Raw genomic sequence first — 21,359 nt, forward strand, 5'->3', positions numbered from 1 at the left:
TTTGTGCACTAATATTTATGAAAACTGTGTTGGAAAAACTTCAAAATTTCAGATAATTTTTATTAATTCAATTTCTGATTAAAGTTTCAGTAAAAATCATTTTGAGATGTTCATTTCTAAAATATATATCTATCAGATTTAGTAACTGTAGGTTTAACATTCTCACCTGTAGACAAACATCCAAATACATTCATCTTTATTATTACTAAAGATTGTAACAATTACATGTGTAAAAGATTTATGAATTTTTTATTAAAATCTCATAAAATATTTAATTAGGGAAGAAAGTTTTTTTTTTTTTAATTATTAATAGTTTTTTTTAGCATGTTTAATTTTTCTGCTCATTAAATCTGAAAGGATTGGCATAGCAATAAAACTTTATTGAATAACAGACATTTTATCCATATTTTATATTTATTTCTGTTTATTGTGATAAAGGCTGTATTCATTAAAAATTTCAATGCTTTTTTTCATGCCTTATGCAATTAACTTGTCTATTAATTTTTTGTATTGTATTGCAAAATTAAAAGTTTTTTTCTCTCACAATTAAGAAAGATGATTTGTTTCATGCAATTTATCTGAAAATGACACTTTTTTAAAAAGAAATTAGAAAATGTAAATGCTTTTCAATAGGAATGCACCACATTCAAATACAGATGTGCCATCAAGTCCAGTTAAAGTCGAAAATGTAAGGAAAGAGTGGATGATTCCTGATGAACGACGCCAATTAGAAGAACAAATGAGAATGGTAATTTTTTGATATAGCAAAATATTTGATGAGTAGAAAATAAATATTTTTTGATGTTTTTTTTTTTCTTTTCTTGAATCTGGAAAACAAAGTTATTTTTAGTTTTTACATTAATCTGAACAACATACTGTGTAATTGTGAAATTAAATTTGTGTCAAATAATAAGTTATGACTTTGAAATATTTCTCCATAAAAATGTTTACTTTCAGTGTTGAATGTATATGTATGTGTAAATGTATTAAAATTATATTGCAAGTTTTGAGTCTGTACTTCTGAAGAAAAAAAGATATGGAAAATCTTGAGAAAAGCTGAAAAGTTGTGATTGTAACATTTGGTGCTGAGTAAAAATGTGGGAAAAAAAAAAAAGATTTTTAGGGAAAATATGTAAAATTTTCTGATAATTTAAGAATAATAAATAAGTTTTTAAAATAATTTAAATTCAAAGATCAATTTACAAATATTTTTAATTTTAATATATATATATATAAATACATGCAGAAAAATCCGAGTTAAAATGCAGGAATATAAAAAGGAAAGAAATTTTGGAAAGACTATTAGATATTATTACTCATCAAAAGGAGAAATGTTCTAATTTTATTTAAAAAATACATAATGTCTCTCCCTACCCCCTCTTTCTTCTACTTAATGACAAATGAATTAACATTTATAAAACCCATTAAAAAATATTAAACTTGAAAAGAATAAGATTAAAACAAATGAATACAATGTTGCCTCCTTTATAGGACATTTCTGAATAGTAGACATTATTGAGAATTTAATTCACTTAAATTAAGAACTCATATTATCTACTCCAAATAGTGGACAGTGACTTGAACTGTACAAAAAATATTTTGATTCTTTTATCCAAAATCTCGATAAGTTGTCCAGATATGTCATAATTGTAGTACATTTACAGAAGTAAATTTTGCCTCCTTCCTTTCTTAATGATCAGTGAGATTTATCCCTTAATTTATTTCCCTATCTTTCTTCGTATACATATAGTCTGACATATTTGAACAGAATTTTCTATTAGTACCAATAATCTATATTATCTACTAAAAATCTACTTTCAAACTCTGTTATTAAATTTCGTAGAAGCTTTTTTTTGGTCTTACCATCTATTGGAAATTATTCTAGTTCAAATTGGCCTTGGCTGCATTCAGGGTAAACGTTTTTAACTCTTTTGAAGCTTTATAATTTGGCAATTATGTATCTTTGCTAAATAAATTGATTATTCAGAACAAGTGGTTAGATTTAATTTTTTTTATTTCATTACATTTTTTAAAAATCATTTTTATACTGCCACAATTTTTAAAATATTACTATCTTTGAAATTATTTATTGATCTTATTTTTGGGTTGTTGGCAAAATTTAATAGAAAGTAATTTGCTTTTTTTTTCACTGCACTTGCTTTATAAATATAAATTCTTGGTTAAGCTATCCTGTAAACATGTTGGTTAAATTTAGTGTGAATTATAATGGCATAAAAAAGAAAGAAAGAAAAGATTGATTCTGAAAAACAAATATTCTTCAATTTGCTAAACAAGAGATGAATATGAGTTGTTTTGCTGAGCATTTGAAAGTTAGCAAAACTCAAATATGTGAACTTTTAAAGACAAAGATGGGATTAGAAAAATGTGGACGGTCAATTCATGTGAAATTGATGAAGTGGTGATAAAATGATTCCACACTACTCATGCAAAGAATATTCATATAAGCTGTATTTTGCTTCAAGGAAAAGACTGAGAAATTGATTGATCTTTAAGATTGAACATGTGTAAGGCATAAAATGGATGACTAGCAAAACTTTGGATGTGTTACAATATTTCTTTCAATTTTTTTTTTTTTTTTTTTTTTTTGTGGTGAAGAGAAATCTGTAGACAAAAATCATGTTACAGATTGGACTGAAAAATTAAAATCAAGTTCCCTAGGATATAATGTCAAAAACATTTTTAGTGTTGATGAGACTGATCTGTTTTATCACATCTTTCCAGATAAAACCTTGTGTTTCAAAGGAGAGAAATGTTTTGGTGGTAAAATTTCCAAAGAACCTTTCACCATTTTGTGGTATTGCAACATGCTTGCAGAGTTTGGAACTCCACTTATTATTGAAAAAACTAAAAAAGCCAAGATTGCTAGAGACTGTCAGTGTTGTATGAATGTTTTTTGGAATTCTAACAAGAAAACATGGATGACAATTGAATGATTGCTTTGTAAGCTTGGACTAAAGAATGTGGAGGCAAGTAAGGAAAATAATTTTCTTCCTGGATGATGCTACTTTTCAGCCCTGATGATTTAAAATGTATAACTATAAAATTAGCCTTTTTCCCACTGAATACCTCTTTTATGGTACAATCTATTGATCAGAGTTTTTACCCACCACTTTAAAGTTGAATACGGAAAGTTCCCTCTAGTACAATTTGTTATGCAAATTTCTTCTTCTAAATTTTGTGAGGACTTAGCCAAATATATGTCCATTTTAGATGCACACTCATGGATCATGTCATAAAAATGTGGAATCTGAGAAAATCCTAAAATGTTTTAAGAAAGCTGTGTTTGCTAATGCTGATAATGCAACAGATGGGGGGGGGAGCTTAATGAATTACTGGCACATATGGATTCAAACATATGGGTTGATGGAATGAAATTGACAAGATTTGTGGATTGAGAAAGAGATCTAGAATTTTAAAAATTTCATTCTTTGAAATGCAATCAGACAATTTGATCTTTCTTATAGTAATTAGGGGCTTTTTTTCTGTGAGTGAAGACAGTATGTGTAAAATTCACGATTTTTCGGAAGCACTAAAATGCAATGAAGAAGTGACTCAAACTTTCTAAGCAAAGGGAAATCTGAGGATCTTGCAAAGTTAAATGATTTAAATAATCATATAGAGAAACATATTTTTAATATAAAAAAGAAATGTCAAATGATTCTAACTGATTATTTTAGTTAAATTAATTTTCAATGTATTAAGTAAAATTATTATTTTAAGTGACTATGCAAGTAAGGTTATTATTAGTGCTAATTTAAAATGAAATTTATTTAATATTTTGCAATTTTTATAAACTTTTATAGTGCATTGATAGGCTGTAGAATGTAATTAAAACTGTTTTTAATTTTTCATTAAATTACATTATATAGATTGAAGGATGAGAAAAAAAAAGATGTTTTGTCTAATTTGATATGCCTTTCAATAATGGAGGTTATTGGGTGGTACTTAGTTTTGTGATTGTCGTTCTTCGGAAGAATACTGCATGATAAAAATATTTATAACATAAAAATTCACAATTCTACATCAGAAAGATCAAACCAGTTTTTCAATTTGTATAATAAACAACAGGTTAAGGGGCATTGCCTTAACCTTTTGTTTATTATACAAAAGAAAATATAATTATCTATCAAAATTATCATCATTTAGAAAATACCTCTCCTATCAAATAATATTCCTTGATATTCTTGCCAAGATTTCTTCCCTTTTTGTTATAAATTTGGTTTGTATTTTATGTTTGTTTATTGTTATTTTGCTTTTTTGTTGTTGTTTATACAAGAAACAGAATTATATATATATATATTCATTTTTTTATGCCTTTTATTAACGGAATTTGTATTTTTTTTTTTTTTTTCAAATTTGAGATGAGCGAATATCATTAAATTTTTTATGTTGTTACGTTATTATTTTTATGCAAATATTTTTTTTTCTTTTTTTTTTATATTTGTACAGATGAAATTTTTTTCAATGACCAAAATCTAAAATTGATTGATTCTGTTTTTCAACATGTTTATTATCTCGCATATTTTATATTGCCTGTTTTTTTTCAAGGAAATAATAATTGAGATCAATAATTAAAGAATCTGTTTTATATTTTTCTTATAGCTTTGCATTGTTAAATATGTTAAATATCAGTTAAGCTGCTAATTTATGAACTTAAGTAATATTCTTAAAGAATTTTGATTTCTATGAGCTTGTTTATTATTTAGGAGAATGAATATTAATCTGTTCATTCTTTTTAGTATGTACAGATGCTTACTCAGTCTTATTTGCTTTCTCATGGATTTTCAAGCCTGCATTTTATCAATGCATCATCCAGGTTTTTCTTGGTAAGTTTATATCTTTTCCATCATTAATTATTGAATTTCAAACTTTAAATGTTTATGATTCTAAATATGGTAATTACTATCCTGCTGAAAAGATTAAAATACATGATAATAACTTCCTATCGAAAACTCCTCCAAATTTGGCAAAAAATGATACATATAAATATTTCAGTATAAAATTTTTAATTCTTAAATGAATTAATTCTTTTAACCAAAATTAGAAATAAATATTAAGTTAATAGCCAAAGAATCAAAAAGAAAGATTAACTGAATCCGGCCCGAAGACTTTCTCAAGGGTCACCCTCAGGCAAGGATTCAAACCAGGGATTTTTTCTGTGAGGGGTCTGACTTTCGTCCAACAAACTGACCCCTCGTGACCCGAAAATCCCAGAAAATTGAGGTTTTAGAGATAAATTAGTATCACAAGATTAAAACAAGTAAAAACACTGGCAAAAAACAATCCAAATAATACCACAGCAAATCAAACCACAAAATACATGAAAATAGAACCAAAAAAGTAATATAAACACAAGGCAAAATAACAAATTGAAAGTACAATTCTGAAGAAAACTACTTGAGGTTAAAACGTGCTATTGTAGATGCATTTAGTTAAAGTAAACTGAAATTTAATTTTTCTACGTTTACAGCTATATCCGCCTCCCACGTTTCGTCATAATGCATCATCATCAAACTTGAAGCGCCATCTATTGAATTAAAACCCAAAGCTAACAAACCGGAGGAAGTCAGAAATTAAACAGACCCTCTCTTATCAAAACTTCTATATTGCAAAAGTTTTTGGGAAATTCGTTAATAGTTAAATTTTTAATGAGATTGTTTGTTGCTAAGATATAAGAGCTTTTATTATTGCAAATTTTTTTAATCCTGTTAAATTGTGAAAATATCAAATTTTTGAAAATTTTAGAGTTTAAAATAGAATGGTAGTTACTAAGTTTAATTATTTTAAAGTTAAATTCATCCCTTTTATCATAAATACCTATCAAAGTTTTTCCATTATCAATTTCTATATTTAAATCTAAATAATTAGCTTTAAGTTGATTTTCGTTTGTTTGGGTTAAAACTAATTCTTTTGGGTAACAATTAATAATATCATTAGGATTATCCACATTTAACAAAATTAAGTCATCAATATATCTCCAGCCTATTATTAAGTTAAGTTTAATTATTTCTTTTTCATAATAATGTAGGAAAATATTGGCTAACGCACTTGAAAAAGCTGTTCCCATTGCAATTCCTTTTTCTTGTTTATAAAAATTTATTCCGTTAAAAACATAGTTTTCTTTAATATTAAATTTACATAACTCTAACCAATTTGTTTATGATTCTAAATATGGTAATTACTATCCTGCTGAAAAGATTAAAATACATGATAATAACTTCCTATCGAAAACTCCTCCAAATTTGGCAAAAAATGATACATATAAATATTTCAGTATAAAATTTTTAATTCTTAAATGAATTAATTCTTTAAATAATTGGATTTTTAATTATTAATTAATTTTTAATTCCTAATTATCATCATCAGCAGCAAACATTTTGTTTGAATTTTAACATTTAAGTAATATACTGTAAACTAACAAAAATAGATAGATAAGGATGTGTTGGTAATGTTGATAAGAGATGAATGGCTGAAGTACAGAAATTTTTTTTAAAAAAAAAACTTTATAGCTGTTAAAAATATTTCTTTCTTGAATTTTTTATTATGGAGTCTAATTTATATGAAAACTTAGATATTTTGCAAGATACTATTTTTTTCAATAAATTTTTTTGATAATTGAATTTTCAGATTCTGGGCACAAATATAAAGTGAAACTCCACCTCTTTGAAATAAAGCTTTTTTATAGTTTTGTGAATGTAAACTCTCATTGAAAAAAATATAGAGAGTGAAAGTTAGATATCAGTGTATGAATAACCATTCATATTGTAAGAAATATTGTAATTAAATTGTTTTAAATGTGCAAAATCTTTTTAAAATATAAGTGTTCAATATTATTCACAGTCAGAATATGTCAAATGACTAAATATCCTAAGCATCTTTTCCATATTGATATTTTGTTATAATAACTTATATATTTTTAACGCACACAACTATAGTTTATTATTATTTATTCAGTATCCATGTTTGTGTGTAAAGGGGGGAGGAAGATAGGTATACAGAAAATATATTTGGTTAAATTTCATGATCTCATAAAAATTTCTGCAGTAATACATATAGCAGCTTGGTAAGAAATTTATTTGTCTTATGACATGCACCCAGTTAACAAAGTATAGAGACACTCCTCTTCTCATATAGGTTTGCAACATGAACGTATTCAAATAACATTCAGTCACTGTGTCAGATTGGATAAGTGAATTAATTTCATAACATTCTGTTACTGTGTCGGATTGGATAAGTGAATTGATTTCATCATCACTTATGTTTTATAACTGCAAAGGAATAAGTTAGTCTAAGAACATTTATTTGAATAATTTTCATAACATATAACATAAAAATTGAATTTCAATTGCCACAAATTTCCTAATGTTTCTCTCTGCAAATTAAAAATTCAAATAATACTCAAATATCATTTAGGTTTTTTGCTGTTTAATATCATGGTCAGTTTCATATTTTCAGCATGATCAAACATATTCATTGCACTTCTTTTGAGCAACAATACTTTTAAATATGATTTCAGAGAGATAATAAGTTTTTCAATATCTTTAAATATGTACTTTAGGTTCAGTGAAATATTTCAAGGTTTAATATTAACTTTGTTGTGGATGACTTCAGAATAGGTTTATTTTATTGACTTTAATGTTTGTTTATTGTTGTTAAACATCATAAAGATGCAATAATTCACTTGGCCCACAAATAGTTCAACTCTTCAATATATTTTGCCAATTTGGGACTATTGAGTAATTAATAGGATACATTGAGTTTTGCCGACATGTTTTTGTCAACATCTCGGTTGTTTCTAAGTGTCATCACAATAATTCCCAAGTTCTCCCATAAATTAAACTACTAAAAAAAGGCAGCTTATGCATATTCAATGGAGAACTAAAACATCTTAAATTTTTTCTATGTATTAATAATTTAAATATTACCAATTTATTTAATTTTTAAATTTGTATTTACAAAATAGATTCTATTTAAAATTTCATTGTTCAAGCAAAATGCTGGTATAAAAAGTGTACCTTTCTTCATAAAGATAAAACTTCCAAAGACTTCCAATTTCTACTATTTCTCATGTACAGATACACTTATAAAGAATAAAAGTGCACTGTCCTGAATGCAGTACTTTTGCAATTTCTAAAGATTTGAAAAACAAGTTTTTTAGTTATACGAAAAAAAAATTTACCAGAAAAGGAATGACAAAAGATGCACTCTCAAAGTGACAAAATTAGACATCTGGCTTTGATTACCCTGCTGCAATAATAATATATTAAGTTTATCTCATTAATAAGCAACCCTTTATTTACATCTTAAAGCCTCAATTAAAAGTTCAGCATTAATTATATTAAATATTTCAAAATATTTATATTAATAGTAATGCTGTTCCTGAAGTGTTATTTTGTTTTTGGCATAAAACAGTTATTTGAGTTTCAGAAGATTTAATTTTTTCTCATAAATTTCTATTTCTATTATTCATAAGTCTAGAAAAATAAATGGATCTTAATACTTACTGGTTTTGATTAAACTTTATCTGAATAAACATTTGCTAATAATATATTAGCTATTTATTGCTAATAGAACTGAAATTTTCACAGTTAAATATAAGAATATTATCTGTATATCTGAAGCCAAAAAATTTAAAACAAAAGTTTTTTTAGAAAGTCCAAATATAAGTTGGGCACTAGAGAGAAGTAGCTAATTTATTTGAATATTTATTTCTTTGAATATGCAAAAGTGTAAATTCCTTTCTGTGAATTAATGGATGTTTAACATTTTCTTTTTTAGTCCATAGGTATAGTTCACTAAGATTTCTTCTAATTTAACTAAGTAATAGATCTTGAAAATTATGCTTTGATTGCAGCAATTTTTAATAGCAAATTAACAACTTTATTATTGTTTTTCCCCCTATTTTAAATATAATGTTCTTATTCTGTTTAGGATAAAATGTATGATTCAAATATTTTCCCAATAAATTTTGTGAACATATTTTTTTTTTATCCCTTTCAGTATGAAATAAAAATACTTGCTTCTAGAGGTACTCCTAATAATCAACGATCAGCATTTTATGCTCATAATTTAGATGATGCAATAGATATTGTGAGTAAGTTTGAGAACTTGGCAGAGCCGGAGAAAGCCAAAAAAAGAAAAATGAATAAAGGTAAAAGGTTTTTTTAAAGGAATATTTAAATAAATGTTATAAAGTGAAAACCATATTTAATAGCTCAGTTAATATTTCTTACATCTGTACATGCGCTATCTTTCAAAAAAGTGTGCATGCCTCTTAGAAAATGATAATTTATTCAATTCAAATACAAACTATTATTTTGATTCGATTTATTTTGAGTAAGAAATTTTGTAAAAGGGGTGAAATATTTAGGTAATTATTTTCTATAAATATAGATAGCATGTATTTGCTTTTAAATTACAATTTATTAATTTTATGTGATTAATAAACTTTTTGGGAAAGTAATAAAATGCCTTTGTCTATTTTGATCCTCAAACTAATAATTTGGTTAATAATTAATTAACTATTGAATTTTGTCTAATGATAGAAAAAGCAGTCTTTGGTGCCTATCAGAATTCCCCCCGCCCTTTTTTTTTTTTTTTTTGGTTTCTTTGTTTGTTTTTTTCCTGCATAAAGGTGTGATTTTTAATGCCAGGTATTAATTATTTGTATGTTGATTTATTAAAATCTTTACATAACTTTTTATAACTTCAGAAAAATGTTTATGGAAATTTAAAGACATTTGCCAATTACTAAGAAGTTTATATATAGATAAAATTATTATAATGATAAAATAATTTGTAATATTAAGTGAAGCTTAAATATTTATTTTGCTTTTTTATATAATTTTGGAAAATATAATCTATTTAGATTTTGTTAATGATGCTGGTTTTTAATTTAATCAGTGTTTCTTAAAAGAAATATTTAAGTAAGGAATTATTGTAAAGTATCGTTAATATCATTGAACAAGTTTTTTTTTTATTCTTTTGAACAGATAATCTTTCTTTAAGTTTAACTATCTGCTATAGACAACTAGAATATTTATGGTTGATAGAGCATCATACATTGCTTATGTAATTATAACCTGCATTTTAATAGATAAAAAAAAGATTTAAAGTGCATATTATACTCTGAAAGAAATCATAGAGTTTGGGTTAGGAATGAAAGCCATTAAACTCTTTAAAAATATCATTTTATAAGAGTTTTATAAAATTTAAGTTAATTAGCTTTGAATTTTCATGGCCATACTTTTACTTCAAAAATTAAAAATATCATGGGAAAGCAAAAAAAAAAAAAAAAGAAACAACTATGATTTTCATAATAAAATAATCATTGATTTTGTAGAAATAAGGACATATAACCATTATTTATATTCATTGCGATAAGAAGTTCCTTGTGAGAGAATTTTGTAATAAATATGACAACTTCTACTTTTGCATTAATGTGAGGTTTTTATTAAGAGGAAAAATAATCAGTTTATTTATTACTGAAAAAGTTTCAAGTAAGAATTTTAAAAAAATGGAGTTATGAGCAGCTTCCAATTAATATTTGATGAATTTTAAAATAATTTATTTATTTTCAAAGTATTATAAAAATATATCAATTAATAAATTTTTTTCTAAGAAATTTATTAGTAATTTTTTGGATAAGTCTTAATAATCTTGTGATTAATTTTAAACTTCTTTTAGACAAAATTAGAAACTAGTTTATGCCTAAATTTTACGAAACTTCTACTTTTTACAGGCATTCCAGAATATGTAAAGAAAGCTCTTGCTTCAAGTAAAGCTTTCATATACCCTGAACTATTGCCTACATTTGGATTTTATACTTTTTACCGTGGAAGCAAAGCATCATTTTCAGCAGCAGAAGATAAGTAAGATAATTTCTTGAATGCATTTTTTAAATTAATTTTGTAGCTTTAATGTTGAAGTGAATTAGAAAAATATTTATAACTGAAGTTAAATAGCCATCTTTGATAGCCAACTAATTTGCCAGGATTAAAAGCTTCTAAAAATTTTAATTAAATCTTTTTATATATATAACTTAGTTATTATAGCTTATAAGTTATTTTTATATAACTTAGTTATTATTTGTAAACTTATTTCATATAGTGATAGATCTGTAAATTGTATTTCTGTTTATCTCTCTAATTTTCGGTCATATCTCATCAATTTCAACTTTTATTTGAAATAGGGTCTGATAATAATAAAAATAATACATGTTTCCACTTGATAAGCCAAAGCATTTGATCTTAGCCTCTAGAGCTATCAGCACATAAAATTTAGAAGGTGGAAATGTTCACCTTAAAATGATTTTTCCTTCAAAAGTTTAATAAATTGAAAAATAAGTGAGATCATGGCTTTCTCTGCAATATGTAAATATTGTTGCACAAAAAATTATTATTATACCATTTTAAAATATAAATAAATTGTCTTTTTAATTATACCAATTTAATTGTTCTACGATTTTTTTTAAGTTAGCGTTTTTTGTTTTTTTTTTTCTTTTGCATAATTTCTAACAATAGGTTTCAAATTTATTATCTGTGCAGTTTGCTGAGGAGTAAGAAAGTAAATTTAAGTATTGCAAAATAATAATAATGTACCATTAGAAAGTTATGCTTTTAATTGCCTATATTGTGATATGTGGATTAGGAAAAATAAATAAAGCAAATAATTAAAGCTCTTGTAAGTTTATCAGAATATCACATCTTTATATCTAAAACTCAATTTAATGCATTAAAATACTTTGTTGACAGAACTTTGAACAAGTTGTACACAAGAGATTTAATCTAACTGAAGCTTCATCAATATTCTCAGTGAACAAGTTGATTGCTAAATGTGGTTAAGGATTACTTAAAAATACTTTATATATATATATATATATATATATATATATATATATATATATATATATATATATATATATATATATTGTAAGTTTATCTAATATATATATATATATATATATATATATATATATATATATTATAATAGTATTTTCTGCAATTATATATATATAATTTTTTTCTCAAGGCTTAAAGTAAATTAAAAGAAGCATTATATGAAATAGTACTGTTGTAGAGAAGAGAGCAATAAGTAACTCTATGCTAATTTTTTTTCTTTCCCCCTGTTAGATTGGCTTATTGTTAACTTTTGAAAAACTTCACTTGTGTCAAATTCCCATTTGTTTTTTCATAAAAATTACTCTAATCTTTTTTTTTATGTGTAAAATATGTGTTTTGATTGATGTGTGGATAATATGATTGATTGATGTGTGTGTGTTTTGATTTATATGTGAATAAATATTTTCCTTTCTAGTTAAAATAGTGCTGTTAATATTCTACAAAACTTGTTTAAAAAATTGCTTATATCTCAATTTTTTAAAAATATTCATTTCATTTTCATTCACCTTTAATGTATAATGTTCAATATTAAATTTTAAAATTTAAGTGATATTCATTCGGTTTAACATAATTACTCTTTGTTTAAATATATGCATCTGAAAAACAATTCATTTTGTATTTACATTACACTTTTTTTGTATATTTATAGTCTTATTGCCTTGGGTTTAGAACAGTTTTCATATATGGAAGATCCTCTTGAATGCATTCAGAAGTTTTTGTTACCTACCAAATCAAGATATCAAATTAAGTGTCGTATTAAGAATTCGAAACAGAAAAGGGATACAGAAAACCCCATTGCTGTTAGTATAAAATATTTTCCAAATGACACTTTCTTTTTTGTTTATTTCCTTTTTGAAACTTTTGTATGAATTTATAATTATACTACGTCTGACATATTTATTAATGGTTGCTATAAAAGATATTTGCCATTGCATTATTGTACCTGATAAAACCTCATAAAATTTAAATCAAATTGTTTCTTAAGGTTTCCTATGAATTTGCATATAAATATTTTTAAATGTTTATCATTTTATTTTTAAAAGAAATTTTAAAAAAATTATTGATGATTGAAAATTAATAATTCAGTTTTCAAAGCATGTTTTAAAGGCTTCTTACAGGAAGATATTGAAACATTTTTTTTACTGATTTTTAATTTAAATTTATAAAATTACCTAAAACTGATATAAAGGATTTCTCTAAATTGTAACCTTGTATAATAATTTAATAAAATATTGTAGTGTTATGTATGATAATATTTTAATTACATATAATAAATAAAATAGTTATGATTTCATTTATATTATAATTTGCTTATTTCTGTTATAATTTTCTTATTCATTGCTAATTCTTTAATTTCAGTATTATTGTAAATATAAAAAGCTTCCTGAATTCAACAGAGTTATTAGGATTTTTGATCCTAACAATGTCAAAGCCCCAGAAGAATATCCACCTTCAGCTTTGCCTGCATGGATGGTAACAATTTTTTTTTTTTTTTTTGTCTATTTTTGAAAGTGAAATTTTTTACATTTTTGTTCTATAGATTTAAATCCCAGTGATTTGCCATGATTTTAAAAAAAAAAGTTTTTCCTTAAATTTGATATTATTTGTGCTTTTGTCCTGTCATTAGTACTAATAAGTTTATAAGTGTTTTTATATAGTACTTAGAATCTTTTTATATTAAATTATTTAGAATTTATATGAAATTTATTGTTACAAAAAGCTTATCATTTTCTTGTTTTTATCGTTGTTGTGCAAAGTATACACACTATTAGACAAAATACAATATGAAATTGAGTTCATGATTGATATGCAAAAACAAAATTAGAAGTTCATCATGATATTAATTTTAAAATATATTTTCAAAAATTCAAATAAGTGCTAAAAACTAAAATAGAAGTTTCCACATATAGATATTTATCTTTCAAATGTTTCCAAAATGTATATATTAAAACAAGCTAAGCTAAGTTTTCAAATAAATATGTGCTGAGTTAAAGTAGCCAATTTATTTGTGTTCAGTTGTACAGTATTGACTCAGTGGTATACAGAATACTTAAAAAATGAAAGGACATATAAAATTCTCAATTTTTTCTCACTGTTATTATTATTATTTTTTAAATTTATATATATGTATTATAGGGACCAAAGCTTTAGAAACTCCTTGGAGAATATATAAATCCGTTTATTTTTCTAATGAGAGTTATCAAATATATGCCAAAGGAAGAGCAATTTTATCATAAATGTAAAGCAAGAAATTTTATGAAGATAGAATATAAACTATAAAACTAAAAGAATCTGCTTGATTCTAAAACTTGTCAATCATTGCTATTTGTAGGGGACAGACAACACTAAAATATTCTTGCATTCAACTTCACATTCTTCCATGTTATTTAGGTTGATGACTCTGACTCTTATACTTTCCTTGTTCACAAATAATTGACACTTAAATTATCTTGTTATTTATAATAAAATATTAATAGATAACTGCTTTAATAATTTGGTTAAAAAATTAAATTAATATGAAAGAATATTTTTAATAATTTGTTTTTGCAAATTATTAAAAATAATTCTCATTCATTCTTAACATTTTCATATTATTTTTCAAAAATGAAAGAATAAGTAAGGAAAGTAATTTTAAGGATGAATTACATTTTTAATTGATTAAGATATATTATTTTTTTTGCAGGAACCCTACAGTGGAGAGAGTCTTCAAAAAAGAATCATGGAGAAACAAAGAATTCAAGACAAAAGACCTAAGTTAATCTTACCACGGATGCAGCTTGCACCTACTATTATCCATGAATATCACCCTCCAGATCCACAAGGTATCCTACAGCCAATGATTTGTAAAGTTTATTCAGTAAATGAAAACAATGTTTCAAATGGAAATTCTGGTATAATCCTTCCAAAGAGAATCACTAGGAAAAGAAAAAGACTTGCAAAGTATCAGGTCAACAAAAGCACTCAGTATCCTGAATTACCTGAAGTTTCATCTAATTCTTGTGTCTCACAAACCATTAAACAAGAACCTCTGTCTGAAGGAACTTCGGATGAGGAAAGTATTGAAAATGAAAATAATTCAGATTCATCCTCAGAATGTTCATTTAATTTAAAGAATCCTATAACTAAAAAAATCTATTCATTAAGAAAACGTACTGTGGCAACAAAAAGTATGAGTACAAATCATGAAACATGCCAAACTGAAATATCTTTAAGTGCCACTACTCAGACTTTTAATCCTGTATCAGTTAAAGAGGAACCTTCATCTAGCGAAAGTTCCAATGAAGTACACAATGAAAATAATTCATCCCATAAAAAGCATGACCAGTTACACGTAGAGCATTCTGCATTAACTGAGCCCAGTCTTAGAGTAAGTAATACTTGTTGAAATCCTCTTAGTTTCTTAGAGATAAATTTTTATAAATTATGTAATTTCTTTCAGGCTATAAAATTCTAAATACATATTTTATAAGGGAAAAAAGTCTAATAAAAATATAGTTTTATAAATGTTACCACAATAGTGGAAAAGTTCATTTGTAAATATTCTATTTCTGAGGAATAATTAATCTATTGATTGCTTTTTATGTATGTGTGTGTGCTACTTTTCATTTCACCATATTTGCTGTTCACAGAAATGCTAGTCCATTTTACCCCCCCCCCCCCCCTTTGCATGCAAAAAAGAGATTAGACAATTTTATAAATATTAGCAAATCCATGTTAAACTTTTGCACATTCAAACATTGCCCCTGCCTGAAAAAAAAATATAAGATAAGTTTTTTTAAATGGTTTGTGGAAGTTAAATATTTATCAAAATGAAACAATAGTAAAATAGATATTTATTGTTATATATATTTATTCAAAATTTCTTTTTCCGTACAATGAGAATGCAGATTGAATTTATCTTGAATTGTTTGTTTACGTAACTTTTAAAACGAGCAAATTATTTTAATGTAAATTGAATATGTGATGTCAGAAGCAGCATAAAAACCTATCTACTAGTATTGTATTTCTCTCCATAAGCTTTCTATTAGTTGAAAAAAGAATTGCTAACAATAGAAATAATATATATACATTTTGTGAGCTTATTATTCATCCTTGAAGAGGGTGTTTTTCGACAGTAAAAGACTGCTGTCAATCGGTTGTAAGCTGCTGATACATATTAAAATTAACTTTCATGTTTTTACTTTTTTTATTATTATTATTATTGGATCTAATCTCTGGTTACGTTCATTCTCAGTTTCAATTAGGCTTCATATAAGTGTTATGCTGAGATAATTAATAAAATTTTCAACTTCTAAAATTGATATTTATTGTAAAACTCGATATTTCTGCTTTTCTTAAGATTCTGCATAAAAGTATTTCTTGTAGTTCACCCATACTCTCATCCATATGAAGTAGGTTTCACAAAGCATTCATAATCTGTAATGATGATTATTTCTAAGACATGAATGCATGACTGTCATGGTTTCATCAATTTCATTTAGTATTTCAAAACATAAAAGCAATGGATACAGCACATTATCAAAGGAAAATTAGAAAAAAATATAGTATGCCTGCTTCTGTATTCCATCTACAGATAGACCTATCTAAATCTATATTGCACAGAAAGTTAGTGTTAGCAGGCAATGAGTATATTATTCCTAAAATATTATTTCTAAAATTTTTATTGCAAAAATTTTGTTGCAATTTAATGGAGATGATGATTATTGCAGTAACCTAACATAACAATTATGGCAACATTTTTTTTTTTTTTTAACACTTTGCATTTTATTGTTGTTTTTGTTTAGTCGTAACATAATATCATTAAATTCTTTTAAATTAGGATTAATAATAGATAACTGTTGATTTTCAATTTCTTACATATGTTTAGCAGTGGGATATGTTAATGTATCACTTGAATTTAAAATATTTAGTTACCTGTTCGTGGAGTTTTTATTATGACTTTTTAAAATTTTATTATATTATCAATGAATGTTCATTTGCTGAAAAACTACTGTCATTATATTTTCTTCCTTTTAATGTCTTGAAGATATTACCATTGTCATAATTAGTAAAATCTATTCAACCTTAAGAAATAAAATTGAATACCTTTTACACATTATTTGTTAAAGCCAAATATCTTCTTGTCAGTTGGTATATTTCTATTTGTTACCAATCTAACAATATAACTAAAAGTAATAAATTTGTAAATATTACCATTATTGATTCTATAGTAGGTCATTAGTATTAATACTATGATTATAGTTAAATAAATTTAGAAAACTTCAGAATGTTGCATACAAATTAGTTATTAAAATAAAATAATAAAAAAACTGAAAAGTCTAATATATAGTTACTTTCTATCCAACATTATAGTATATTATTAAATGGCTCTTTGAATTTATTTCCACTTTCTTGCATGAGATTTTCTAACCCCTCCCCTTTTTACAATCACTATTTAAAGTAGGAGCATCAACAATGACAATAACCATGATTTTCCAATGTTATTTTTAGTTTAAAATTCTCAAAATACTGCATTCAAAATGTATAAATTATGAAGTGCCTGATACCAAATTCATATGTGTAATTTAGAATAAATGCAGTGTCAAGGATTTCATAACTGGATTGATTCCTGATGCATTGACATAATTCTTCTTCTTTTTTTTTTATGTATATATAAATATTCTGTATTCTTTTAGTATACATCTGATTATGATACATACTAATAGGATACAAATTGATTCTAATATTTACAAAAAAGGCCTTGTGTTATGCTTGTAGAGTGTCACTATAAAGTACTTGGGTTTATCATCTGCTAGCTACAAAAAGAAATGCATTTTTTTCCCAATTTATATCATGACTATTGCAGACAACCATTATCTCTATTAATAGTAAAATTGTGTGTGTCTATGCTTTGTGCATGTGTGTGTGTGTGAGAGAGAGAGAGATAAAAAACATTAATCATGAGCTATAAAGTTTGGTACATAATCCTCGGAAGGTGAAAATGTGTGCCTTGAATGAATTTCTTTAAACTAATAAAATTTTAAACTGAATTTTAGTTTTTCCCATGATAACTTATGAAAATATTATACCATAAAAATAAATAAATTTCATACCATCTCAGAATTCTAAAAATTGTCTTTTTGATTTATTCAATTTAATAGTTGTGAAAACATTTCCTGAATTTTGGCAAGTTTTCAAATATATATATATATATATATATATTCTAAATTTCCAATACTAAATAACTATGATGCCGAGAAATTCAAAACATTTTCTGTGTTTTAACAAATATTTAATCATGTGCCTCTTTTTATTATCCATGCATTTTTCAAAATGAATTAAAAAGTGAGGTTGCAATATCACAAAAGTTAGTATTGTGAGTTAGTTGAATTGAACATTTACATTTTTGATTGCATTATAATGTTACAGGATTGATTCCCATTAGATAGTCCCAAGAATACAGTAAATGGAACATATGTAAGACTATTGAAATGAAGCAGTTTTAATGTTCAACAATTTAATAGTGCCATGGACATGGAAGTTATATCTGAAGAATTTATTATAAGCGGCATCTCCCAGCAAACTAACTGATTAACATTTGTAATTCATACTCTATAAATTACTGCAATATCAGACCTGATAAATTTCAGTAAAGGTATGATAGTTGAACTCTCAATTAGCAACTTCATTAGTGAAATTGGATACCTTTTTGGAGTGCTCAAGAAGCACAATTTTCCCTAATGTAATAACACATAAAGGAAATTTCACATAAAAAAATAGATTGTAAACCAATAAATGTAAAGTGCAATATTATAAAATAGATTACACTGTGTGATGATTGAAAATGTGTAATGATTGAAATGTTTTAAAATACAGATCATTAGTATTCAGATACATTTGATATGAATAGTCATCTCCAAGAAGCCCGTTTCAACCAAAACTGCCACAATGAAACTCCAGATTGTAAACATTAATGGCAGAAAAAAATTTGTAAATTGTTTTTAGATCTCATTATATGCTTTCAGTGAAACTACGCTTAATGGTCGTAACAACAATTTATTTCATGAATAATCATTCATGTTTTGTCAATCTACCAGGAAGGTTTACTTTGACTGTTTCTTACCTGATGAGAAGTAAATAAATAGTTTCCGATTATATTGAATGCAACATTTAGGTATGGTCCTAGCTTTCAGTATACCTTGAAAGGAATGATAAAGGATTATAATTGTAGCATTGTTGACAATCATTCATTCTGCTTAAACTGCTTTTTCAAGTCTGGGCACTTCATTCCACATTATTAGGTATGTTTGAGATGAACGATCATGAAGTAATATTTATCTTCTTAATCCCTTTATGCTGTTATATAACATTATTGAGCATTTATGATGATATCTGGTGTCCAAACTTTATGCAATAATATCTCATTCGGCCATGGTTTCAGTAATAAAAAAATCTTCTGCATCAGAAATGATTTCATGTTTCCTTGAAAGCTGATTTCTACACATTTGCTCAAAATCAAAAACATAGTGCTGTTAAATTCAATAGTAGTCCATTCTTCTATGAATAAAGTTTAATTCATAAATTATTTCTTTCATATATATTCCATCCCTGTAAGCATATGTACATCTATTTGTAATGGTGGGATTATAATTTGTAAATGTTTTTATTATTTATGTAACAAATTTAATTCATCATATACCTAGTTATTAATTCATTAATTATCATTTTATTGTTTTTGTATCACTGATACAAAGTTATTCTTCCAATATTCATTTTCTAGGATTAATTCTGTTTTCATAATACTATCTCATTGGTAAAATTTGAAATTTAAAGATTTTTTGCATTTGTTTACAGATTGTCACATCACATGGTGATGAGAGTTCTGATTCAGATGAAGACAATGTTATATGCAATGAACTTCTTGAACCAATTCAAAAATTTTATTGTGGTATTAATGAAGATGCTGTTTTGCCTCCTGCATCAAATTCAGTACAAAAGCGTCTGCCATCTGATTTTAGTACAATTCGGGATATCATATGCTCAGAAGAAAAAAGAAAAAAAGATTTAAATACTTGCAAAAATAAAGTACGTTCAAAGAAGCCTGGTAAATCTAAAAAAAACTGGAGCACGTAAGTACATTTTCTCACATATGCTGTTTAAATTTTATTTGTTGTTTATTGAATATTTTGTTTCCATTATTTAATTATTTTAAAATTTATGAGATAGTGTACTTAGTTTTCCCCGAAAGGCTTATATATGTGTGTGTGCGTGCGTGTGTTTAATTATTTGTTCTATAACTGTTTAATTATTTTGATTTTTCTGAAACTTTCCTAAAGAATATTTATTATTAAGTTAATTGTGTTATAAAAATTGTTGAAAAATATATGCAATAATATTATTTTCAGTTAAATTTATTTTTATTAAATTTATGAAGTGTTTTATTAATAATTTTAATTTCTCCTTGTTTATTTATTTAATATTTGCTTCAAGCAACTAGTTGATTTGCCAGGAATATTGGTTATATATATATATATATATATATATATATATATATATATATATATTCTCAAATAAATCGTTTAGATATAACTTGATGAGCATGATTCCATCAAATTAACAAACATTAAAGCTGTGCTAATCTGTCTTATGTTCAATTCATTGTCTATGGAAATAAACTTTTCTAATGGAGGCCAATTCAATGAAATCATAGTATAATGATTTTGCTATGATTATATTAGCTATTATATGCATAAATCATCTGTTTTCTAAATTTTATGGTATTTTAATTTTTTTTATTTGTTGTGTAAACTACATAAATGTTAAACAGAATCCCTCTTCCTTAGCTTTCAACAATGGAAGAAAAATCATGAGATTTAATTATTTGATGAAGCAATGAAACTGTTTTGAATTTCAAGCTAACAATGCAATTAATTGTTAGTAAAAAGGGGGGGGGGTATTTTTTTATATGAGTTTTTGTTAAAATTTAGTAAAAACACATATAATTTTTAAACCAAATGATTACATTTTGAAACAGTGTAAAAATCATTTTTTCACAATAATATTTTCAAAAGTTATTGTGGGAAAACTCCAAAACTCAGCTTAATTTTTAATTAATTAAAATTTCAGTTAAAGTTTTTAAAAAATATTCTAAGGAGCACATTTCCTTCCACCAAGGTACACAAGTACCAGATTTAGTAACTGTAGATCAATGTTTTACCCTTTAAGAGTGCCAACACACACATATTCATATTTATTAATAATAGAGATTTGCAAATTCTGTATTTCTCAAAAGGTCTTTAAAAATGTAAATTATTTTTATTTTCTTGAAACTTGATCCGTTTTTAATTTATTAAATTTCTAATTCCTGTAAAGAAATATCACACAAAATTAAACTACTTTTAACAGTAGGAAGCACTTTAATACACTTTCCCTTCAATTTTATTACCATAGCTTTTAAGC

At 25.3% G+C, this 21,359-nt stretch overlaps 1 protein-coding gene across 2 annotated transcripts in view; it reads left to right on the forward strand.

The window, feature by feature from the left end:
- LOC129960900 (GON-4-like protein) overlaps positions 1 to 21,359 on the forward strand; it is a 43,793-nt gene that overhangs the window by 18,263 nt on the left and 4,171 nt on the right. For both annotated transcript variants that reach the window (XM_056074622.1, XM_056074627.1), the window contains exons 8-15: positions 634 to 748; positions 4,761 to 4,847; positions 9,022 to 9,172; positions 10,763 to 10,892; positions 12,571 to 12,721; positions 13,281 to 13,394; positions 14,605 to 15,288; positions 19,755 to 20,029. In XM_056074622.1, the coding sequence (XP_055930597.1) occupies positions 634 to 748; positions 4,761 to 4,847; positions 9,022 to 9,172; positions 10,763 to 10,892; positions 12,571 to 12,721; positions 13,281 to 13,394; positions 14,605 to 15,288; positions 19,755 to 20,029 (1,707 nt within the window). The remainder of the gene's footprint in view (positions 1 to 633; positions 749 to 4,760; positions 4,848 to 9,021; positions 9,173 to 10,762; positions 10,893 to 12,570; positions 12,722 to 13,280; positions 13,395 to 14,604; positions 15,289 to 19,754; positions 20,030 to 21,359) is intronic.

This window comes from Argiope bruennichi, chromosome 2 (assembly GCF_947563725.1).
Source record: "Argiope bruennichi chromosome 2, qqArgBrue1.1, whole genome shotgun sequence".
NCBI lineage: Eukaryota > Metazoa > Arthropoda > Arachnida > Araneae > Araneidae > Argiope > Argiope bruennichi.